A 9,681-nucleotide genomic window follows, 5' to 3' on the forward strand; every position below is an offset into this window, starting at 1 on the left:
GGAGGGCACCACTCAACCCTTCGTGGTCTGGACCGATCACAAAAACCTGGCCTACCTTCAAACGGCGAAACATCTCAACGCTCGACAGGCCAGATGGGCCCTGTTTTTCACCCGTTTTCACTTCTCCATCACCTACAGACCCGGTTCCCGAAATGTCAAGCCGGACGCTCTCTCCCGTCAGTTTTCTGCTGCTGACGAAAAGGCGGATCCGGATTCCATTCTGCCGGCAACCTGTACTATTGGGGTCATCACCTGGGAGATCGAGGCGGCCATCCGGGCGGCTCAGATAGCCGAACCGGATCCGGGAGGGGGGCCCGTCCACCGACTCTATGTTCCGTGCTCTGTCAGATCCCAGGTTCTGCAATGGGCTCACACGGCCCGGTTCTCATGCCACCCAGGGATACATCGCACCGTCAAGTTTCTCCAGCGGTACTTCTGGTGGCCCTCACTCACCCAAGATACTCGGGAATACATCACTGCTTGTACGGTCTGTGCCCGAAACAAACCATCGAACCAACCCCCGGCGGGTCAGCTCCATCCGTTATCCACTCCTTCCAGGCCATGGTCTCACATAGCACTGGACTTCATCACCGGGTTACCTCCATCAGCAGGTAACACTGTCATTCTCACCATAATCGATCGTTTCTCTAAAGTGGCTCATTTCATTGCTCTGCCTAAGCTTCCCACAGCTCTAGAGACTGCACGCCTACTCGCCACTCACGTCTTCCGCCTGCATGGGATCCCGGAAGACATACTGTCCGACAGAGGGCCTCAATTTACTTCTCGGGTCTGGAAAGAGTTCTGCAACTCCCTGGGCGCAAAGGTCAGTCTATCCTCGGGTTATCATCCTCAGAGCAATGGCCAATCCGAGCGGGCCAACCAAGAACTGGAGACCGCCCTGCGCTGCGTCGCCTCCACCAATCAAACCATCTGGAGTGAGGAGTTGCCGTGGATCGAGTACGCCCATAACAGCTTGACTGCCTCTGCCACCGGCCGGTCTCCATTCGAAGCTTCCTTGGGATATCAGCCTCCTCTTTTTCCTGCTGTGGAAGGTGAGCACTCTGTACCCTCCGTCCAGGCTCATCTGCGCAGGTGTCGCAGAGTTTGGCGGGCAACTCAAGCGGCCCTACTGCGCACGAAGGAGAACAACAAACGCATCGCAGACCGGCACCGGACTCCAGCACCCAAATACTCTGTCGGCCAGAAGGTATGGCTTTCTACCCGCTTTGTTCCGGTCAGGACTGAGTCTAAGAAACTTACACCCACCTTCATTGGCCCTTTTGAAATCTCCGCCTTGGTCAATCCTGTCTCTGTGAAGTTAAAACTCCCTCGCAATATGAGAATCCATGATGTTTTCCATGTTTCACAACTCAAACCTGTCCGGTCTAGTCCTCTGTGCCCTCCTTCCAGGCCCCCTCCTCCCGCCCGGCTCGTGGATGGCTTGCCGGCCTACTCCATCACTCGCATCATGGACTCTCGGCGCCGTGGGCGTGGCTGTCAGTATCTGGTTGACTGGGAGGGTTATGGCGTGGAGGAGCGCTCCTGGGTCCCTCGGGCGGCCGTTCTGGATGTGCCCATGCTCCGGGAGTTTCACCGCCTGCATCCGGACAAGCCTGGTGGGTCGCCGGGGGGCTCCCGTTGAGGGGGGGGTACTGTCATGGTCTCTGCTCCTCGTCAGCTGACAGCCGTCAGGTGTTTTGTTTTTGTTTACCTTTCTCTCTCACCTCTGCTCTCCCTTTCTCTCTCGCCCTCTTCCATTCTCTCTTTCTCCTGCCGGGGCGGAGCTCAGTATGGGCTCCTGCCCCTGGCCTACGCACCTGGAGGTGATCAGCACATCTGTCGCTGATCATGAAAGATTGGAACCCTTCTTAAGAGGGCGAGTCTGCTCTACTCGTCGCTGGATCGTTGAGTCATCAGCGTCAGTCGTCCTGTATTTTGTAAAGTCAGTTTATGAGCATGTCTGAACCAGGAGACTAATGGTTTTTTTTCTGCCTGTGCATAGATTGCCTCTGGACTTGTTCTTCCCCTGTGCCTGGCGACTGAACGGGAGCAAGAGAGATAAAGGAGAGGAGATGTGCTAGGACTGAATGGAAACTTTCCCTTCCTGGACTCCTGCCTCTTTCACTCCTGGACCCTGGAACCCCGGCCCCTTTTTCCTTTGACACTATTATGTGTATATATGAATTCCACTGTAGGAAACACTGTAAATAAATGCACCTTTTGAAGACACTAGTGGTCTGCGCGTGAGTCCGATCTACGAAACGTGACAATTTTTGAATGCATGGTTGGTAGTCCTGGCATTTTTCTGTTGTTCATCATGTTTGACAGTGTAATGATCCTGCATGAAAAATGATGAAAAAATGATGTTTTTCCTGTAATGAGACAACATAAAATTCAACACTCAGTATTGAACAATTAGACTGACTTTCAGTGAATTTTACATCTCTGACACCAAACAGTCTCTTTCCTGAAAATTCAGACACAAAACTTACAAAGCTACAAATCTTTTTAGATTGCGTTTATTGAGGATAATGATGTTGGTTTTTCAGTATGCATATAATATGTGCCCATATAGAAAAGAAATGTTTTAATAAACTTAAAGATTAATCAAGCAAACAATATCTCTGATAAGCATGGAAACAATTACTTTATATGTCATATAAAACAAACATTGATTTTTACAGGTACTCTGAAAAAAAATTTTTTTGATAGATATTTCTCCATAGGTATGGATTTATGTGATCACACATCATAATACGTCAGCTACCCAGGAGTGAACTTTATAGAAAGTGTTGCTATTTTTATTTATTTTTTTAAAGAAAGGGTAAGAAAATAGACATTGATTTAATGTCTGTCCTTTTAGCAGAAAAAAGAACTAGTCAGACTGCACTGGAGAGAAGAAGCAGTGGGTGGTAGCTAGTCAATAGGGAAGAGGTAAATCTTTCAACAGCTCCAAATTTGTCTCATTTAGATTCTTGTTTTTGTAAACCAGAGATACAGCACTGAGTAAAGGCAGTTCTTTTGATCAAAATCACCTTTAACACAAAAACTGCTTTGAAATTGCTGTCTTATTATTCAAGGGTTTTTGTTTTTTTTTTTGCATATTTCCAAAAACACAAGTTACAACATGTATTTATGAAAACTTCCAACTGAGAATCACCTTTGATGGTATAGATACTGGCTGACTATTTCCCCCTGCATCCAGCCTCTATGCACAGCGTGACTGAGGCTCTGCACCAAATACAGAGCAAAAAATAACTTTTTATTGATTTTTTCATGCAGCTTCTCAGTCAATCAGAGGATTTCCAAATGTTGGAGATTCTCTTGAAGATGGCAATCAATAGATTTTTAAATAGTTCTGTCACCACAAAAATGTTAGCAGAAGCACAAGTGATGTGCATATACAGTAGACCTTCAAAGGTCTTTATGCAATTTGCTGGGATTCATTTATGCACAGGTCTCTTAAGGTCCCGCCACTGCATTTCATTCGGGTAGAAGTATTGCAACACCTTGATGCATGACCTACCATCCTTGTCAGTTGATACGATCTTCAATCTTCTTCTTGTACCTTCATGAACTTGAAAACCGAACATGATGACAGTGGCCTGCAGGAGTCTGAGATGTAGCTCTTGGGTTTTTTGCAGTTTCTCTGAGCGTTGAACCTTGGGAGGGATTTGCTGAGATATCCTCTCCTGAGAAGATTGTGGCATTGAGTTAGCACATATCTTAAAGCTGCAGACACGGAAACGGTCAAACCTCTGTTTTTATATAAATTGTTTGAATTTGCATAAAATATTTGTATATGATATTGATATTATCACTCACATGCCCTGAGCAATGTTCCTGTTTATCAAGATTAGTCCACTTGTCTAGGAGCAAATAGGGAACGTACAAAGATACATATATCATTATAGCATGACATCAGACTTCATTATAGTAGATATGATACTAGGTTTCTTTGAGTGATGTTGACTTATTTTAAAGTAGGGATCAGTTCATTCTCCATTTGAAACAAGCTGTTCTTGTTATTCTTTAAAGCCAGTCTCTCTAAAATTTGCAAACGAAAGGTTTATGGAGCAATATGGGTGGGGCTTACATATCCATCGCCTGAGCTGTGACAAGTCTGAAACAGACAGTTTAGAACAGTAGGACGTTTTTGCCTAAATCCACCGACCTCATGTTTTGAAACTGTGCACACGGCATGACACCGGTAATTATAAATAGCAGAATATGAAGGGACAATAGGTGCACTCTCATCCCTCAATAGTGTACAATCTTCTTTTTGAGAGACATATTTGTTGACAAAACAGGAAATTGTAATAATACATCAGCTCAAACACCAATAATACAATGTTCAAACATTTCCAAATGTGTCATATTTTGGCATGTAAATTAGCTCAGGTGATTCAATATAAATTATTTATTTTTGTAGAACTACAGACAATATACCGGAGCATCTGACCAGGAATCAACATTCAGTACAGGGAGATCTCTGTCAGTTAGAATGAATCACACAATGAATATTAATGCAGGAACAAAACCCAAGTGAAGTATCAAGCAGCTTCACAGTGGGATGAAATTGGGCTCAAGGGGGGAAAGTCTAAATTGAAACTGACAACTAAAAAGTGCAGAAAATTGCAAAGCCTGTAATTGCTTATGTCGGCCATTCAGGACATTAAAATGAAAAACATTGTATTCTCATCTATTTCAGGTGGAAAACAAACATCCCGACGAGGTGGGGAAAGATTCACACGCAGGTACAAAGTGCAAAATGTTGAGAGAGGAGAGGAAGGCTGAAAGAAGAAGTCCATTCTCACTATGTGATCTGCACATTAAAGAGCCCGACGAGCAGCTCAGTCGCCACGGGAAAGGTGCTTCAGCAAGTTTCAGCTCCACCGAGAGGCATATGGAAGGTTTTGAAGGTCATATTTAAAACAGTGAATAACTCTTATTGAATTTCTGATAAGCCTCACTCGGCATATAAAAAACATCACATCTAAAGGATGAAAAATTATATTTCATCTTTATCTATACAGGTAAATCTCATTGAGACACAAGGTCTCATTTTCAGGAGCAATCTTTATTTTACCTTTCAAGAATGATAAAAAAAATTACATCTCCATATGATTGTTTACAGTAAATAACGCTGGTTTAGTATTCCTTACAGAGACCTTAAATCTGTGTGCAATTGACCCTTTGCTGCTCGTTCTTTCCACAGCACGTGTGCAGCTGATAATTAAGTGCTTGCAGATTAACCACCAAACAAAACGCCTTTAATTTCAGACATAGTGGAGAAAAATTGTGACCTGATTACTCATGTAATTAAGCTACATGCTCCTAGCTCTAACCAAAGTATTTTAACCAAATTTTAATAGAAAGCTAAACTTAAATATAAAAAATAAATAAATCATGCAAATAATGCAGACACTTTGTTGTTGTATTGCACCACTGAGCTACAGTATAACCAATCTTGTAAGTATGATAGGGAAGGGTGGTGTGTCATGGTTGACTCGGTAAATAACATGCAAACATCCTATTGCTCATATTTTATTCAGCATGTTGATAGGAGTGCAGTGCTATGTCATAACGTACTGACTACAGGAGACATCCTTAAATCTAGTTAAAAGCTCACAGAGCTGCTAAGATTTACCCTAAAGTTGGATCTTGTAGCATCCTGGATTACAGTTGTGAAATATGTGACAGTTGCAGGTTTTTTTGTTACTTACATCATCCGTTAAACTCTTTAACTGTAGAGAATGAAGTTTATCGAAACGTCACCTGAATCCGTCAAATAATCAAGAGCTTGACTGATCAGCAGTGCCTAGATTAGCGAATAGTCAATTGCTGTTTTGCAGCTGTTCAATTTACCAACGGCCTGCATTAAATTAATGCAAATTATGTAACTCACCGGAAGAAAATATTTTATAATTTCTAATTCGTTTATGAAAAATTGTTACATTTAATAAAGAAGCTCTCTATTTTGATGTGTGTTTGATTTCTCTATGCTTTGGTCATGTGAGACTTTCTATGAAAATGACTAATGGCTAATGATGTGAAACTCTGGTTAACAACAACACCACAACCACCACCATCATCAATAACAAGGACATGGGCTAGGAGCTTTAAGAGAGAAAGAAGGAAGAGTTTCATTTCCAAAGTGTAAGTCTTTTTATGGATCCAAGCAAACATATAAACACACAATCAAATGTTATCTACTCTATATAAACATCTTGAACCTTGAATAGCTCAGGGCTGTTTTCGGCATGTCATTCATCGCTCCATCTCTCATCTGCTGCCAATTTAGAATCACCAGTTAACATAACATGCCTTTGGATGCTGTCATCATGTGACTCTGACCGGACCGAAAGAGCAGACTCGAGCGACAGTACTTATGGAGACATTTATAGAATGATTGAGGGTGAAGGTGAGAAAGAAACTTCAGTTCAGGCAAGTTCACATGGGTGTTAGGGAAGAGGATAGGTTATTGTCTATTCCAGAAGGTGAGATAAGCGTAATTGGAACTGGAGTTGAGTGATCTGACGTTTTTGCACTGTGGAGGCTGAGTGGGGAAGGAGCACTGGGTTGGCAGACATAGTTCTAAGATTTTCAGGTGGATAGAAGCAGGCAGTTTGGGGGCTGAGAGACTTCTTACTGAGATTTTGAGGCCAGAGAGGATCGCAGAAGCAAGAGAGCTGTGTGGTCAGCTGAGCTTGCCCAGGATTCTCTGGCAAGAGTCTGCGAGGTGAGTAGAGGCAACAAGTTAGCTTAATAGTTTTTCCAAAAGCAATTTCAAACAAAACAAACCTAAAAGTTACTATAATGATATGAGCAGTCTAAAGAGTCTTAAAGCCACACAACCTTGATATACCTGCTGCTTAATTGCTTCATTGTGGAAAGTTATAAGGAGGACGGCTCAGCAGGAAAGGCTCCATCGATAGATTGAACACAGACCAACGACTCCAATTAACAAAAGAGAGGAAGAAAAAGAACAGAAAGAAAACAAACTCCACCCCAGTCCTAAAACCATAACAGGAGCACCCAGTTAAATAAATGCCATTTTGTTATTTTACATTTCTGTTTGCAGTGCACAATAATGTGTCTGTCTGCCACACTTAAAACATGAACAACAGGGTTTTCGTTATTAGCTTAGTTTGACAAAAACACATTTTATTTTGAAATTAGCATTTGCAGACTAAGACCAGATGGATGCTGGATAGATCAGAGAGACTGTGTGACTGTAGTGTAAAGATCATGTTTGTCAGGATCCTGGGTCTCCTGACCCAGCGTTTTTAGTTCTTTGTGATTCTTGTATTTTGTACTCGTGTGATTTATTCTATGGTTTCTAGTTTTGATCCCTTGCCCTTCGTGTTTCTCTGTGCCCCCTATGTTCTGTGTACATCTGTGTCTTTGCATGTTTGAGTTTCTTGTTTTCTGTCACTCTGTATTGTGAATTCTCATGGTTGGTCTTTTGTTACTCCCTTGTGTTCCATGCTTAGTATTTCCCTCTGTGTATTTTGGTTCTTAGAGTCTTCAGCTTTATGGTTTATGTCTCTGTGTTTCTTAGTTGCTGTCTCCACCGTGTCAAGTTCGCGTCTCTGTGTTATACTTCCTGTTTTACTTTGAAGGTCCGTGTCTTATGTGAATAGGTCCTGCTTTGCTTCCTTGTCTCGTCAGTTCTGATTTCTCCCAGCTGTGCCCTCCTTCTGTGTCCCATTCCCCTCGTTACTTCCCAGTGTATTTAAACCCTGTGTTTCTATGAGTCAGTGTTGTGTTGTCCCTCTTGCTGTGTGGATCTCCCTGTATGGTTAGTTTGTTATTTTTCCAGTTTAGGTTAGTTTGCTTTGTATACTCGTTTTTCCTGTGCCAGCAATTAAAGCTGTGGTTTTGAGTTCATCCCTTGTGTCGGAGTCCTGCCTTTTGAGTCCTCATCTCCTGCCTGCCACACAGTGATTCGTGACAATGTTAGGTTAAATATAGTGATCCAATTCAGGATCATTGTGGGGCTGGAGCCTATCTCAGCTGTCATAGGGCAAAAGCTGGGGTACACCCTGGACAGCTAGTGAGTCTGTCACAGGGCAGACATAGAGAGTCAGACAATCTGTCATGCTCACAAGTTATAACTAATTAATAATTAATTACTAATTACCAGTGTTGGGACTAACGCGTTATTAAGTAACGCGTTACAGTAACTACGTTATTATTGTGGTAACGAGCACGGTAACTAGTTATTATGCCAAAATCAGGAACGCGTTAGTCGTTACTGGGATTTAGATAGGCTCGTTACTCGTTACTTCGTGTGGTGGCTATCGCGGAGCTTCCACAGATTCAGTAACATTAGCAAGTGGTGGAGGCCAGCAGGTGGATGAAGGAAAGGGGACGCAGAAGGAAAAGAGACCCGAGGCGGCCGCCGGTCCAAGTGTGAACTGAACTTCAGGTAAGAAGTTATGACCTGCAGTCTCTCTGGGTCAGATATAAACCAAGTTTAGGTGGAGTTTATTTTCGTTATTCTGACTTTTTCCGTACTGTGTGCTAGCATGACGGAGTTTCTATACAGCTGGGTGGGTGCTATGTTACTGATGTTGAACTTTATTTTGTTCATAAGTTATTAGAGTTGCCAACCGTCCCGTCTGGTATTCAGAGAAAATATTACGCGTTTCTTATTGAGGTGAAAAGGAACAGTTTGTCCCGTAATTCAGCTACAATGAAAAAGGCACAAAGCTGGAGTTATTCTGTCTTTGCTGCACAGCTGCCTCTTCTTCTTTCATTCTCTCCCTCCCTCTCCTGTTTCTACTTCAATCATGAAAACTGATCAATGATCAGCTGATCGGCTCTCTTGTTTGTTTATCGCTCACTTTGCGCCGAAAGAGGAAACCAGGGGATGTTGCGCTAAACAACAGCAGCACGTTTAAGCTTGATCAGCTGTTGTTAGAATTTATTTAATATTAATTTCTAGTATCAGCTGATGTTTTCTGGAGCCACAGCTGCAAAAAAGCTGCTGGTCATGATATGGTTTGGTTATCTGGTGAGAGGGAAACATGAAGATGAAACCAGGAGATGTCCTTACTGGATCGTCAGAGCTGTGATGAAGAAACAGGTTTACCTTTTAGGTGACATGAATGAGTTGAAGGGAAGTTATGAACTGTTTCTGAGAGACAAATAACACCAGGATCCTTTTTTAGGTAGCTGACAGCTGGTAACTGTGCAGGGGCGGGTCTAGCAAAGTGTTGCCAGGGGGGCATGTAGGGCATTAACAGGGAGAGGGAGGCACAAAGAAATACTTTTCTTTCTTATTCTCATTTAAAATGTCTCGCTTTTAAAAAAATAATTATCTGAATCTTACAACAAACGATTGATTGATGCATATATACCATCAAAACAGTGTACATCACTGTCACAACAGTGTTTATTTTCATTCAAAGGCTTTATGATTTTTCCTATAATGGTGGACCAGTCTCTAGTCAAAATGCCCGGGCCAATTTTCTGTCCCAGTCCAGCCCTGTATGCAGCTCATCTGCAGTCTGGTGTTACCTACATCTTCCTATTCAGAAGGCAGAATTTCAGAGTTCTGAGTACAATCGAAAGCACCACGACTGCAGTTTTTGTGTTGGATGTAAAAGGCGCACATGACGCTGTGACGTAGGCTAGAATCATGGCAGCAGTCAATGACGGTCCAGGCGTGGG

The 9,681-nt window shown here is 42.8% G+C and overlaps 1 protein-coding gene across 6 annotated transcripts in view; it reads left to right on the plus strand.

The window, feature by feature from the left end:
- mlip (muscular LMNA-interacting protein) overlaps positions 1–6,330 on the plus strand; it is a 50,906-nt gene extending 44,576 nt beyond the window's left edge. For all 6 annotated transcript variants that reach the window (XM_086259719.1, XM_086259718.1, XM_086259721.1 and 3 more), the window contains one exon: positions 4,712–6,330. In XM_086259719.1, the coding sequence (XP_086115845.1) occupies positions 4,712–4,933 (222 nt within the window). In that variant the 3' untranslated portion in view covers positions 4,934–6,330. The remainder of the gene's footprint in view (positions 1–4,711) is intronic.
- Positions 6,331–9,681: the final 3,351 nt, after the last annotated feature.

This window comes from Aulonocara sp. 'chitande type north' Nkhata Bay, linkage group LG13 (assembly GCF_057382095.1).
Source record: "Aulonocara sp. 'chitande type north' Nkhata Bay isolate Kocher_YH1m ecotype deep benthic linkage group LG13, A_spYH_male_GT1.1, whole genome shotgun sequence".
NCBI lineage: Eukaryota > Metazoa > Chordata > Actinopteri > Cichliformes > Cichlidae > Aulonocara > Aulonocara sp. 'chitande type north' Nkhata Bay.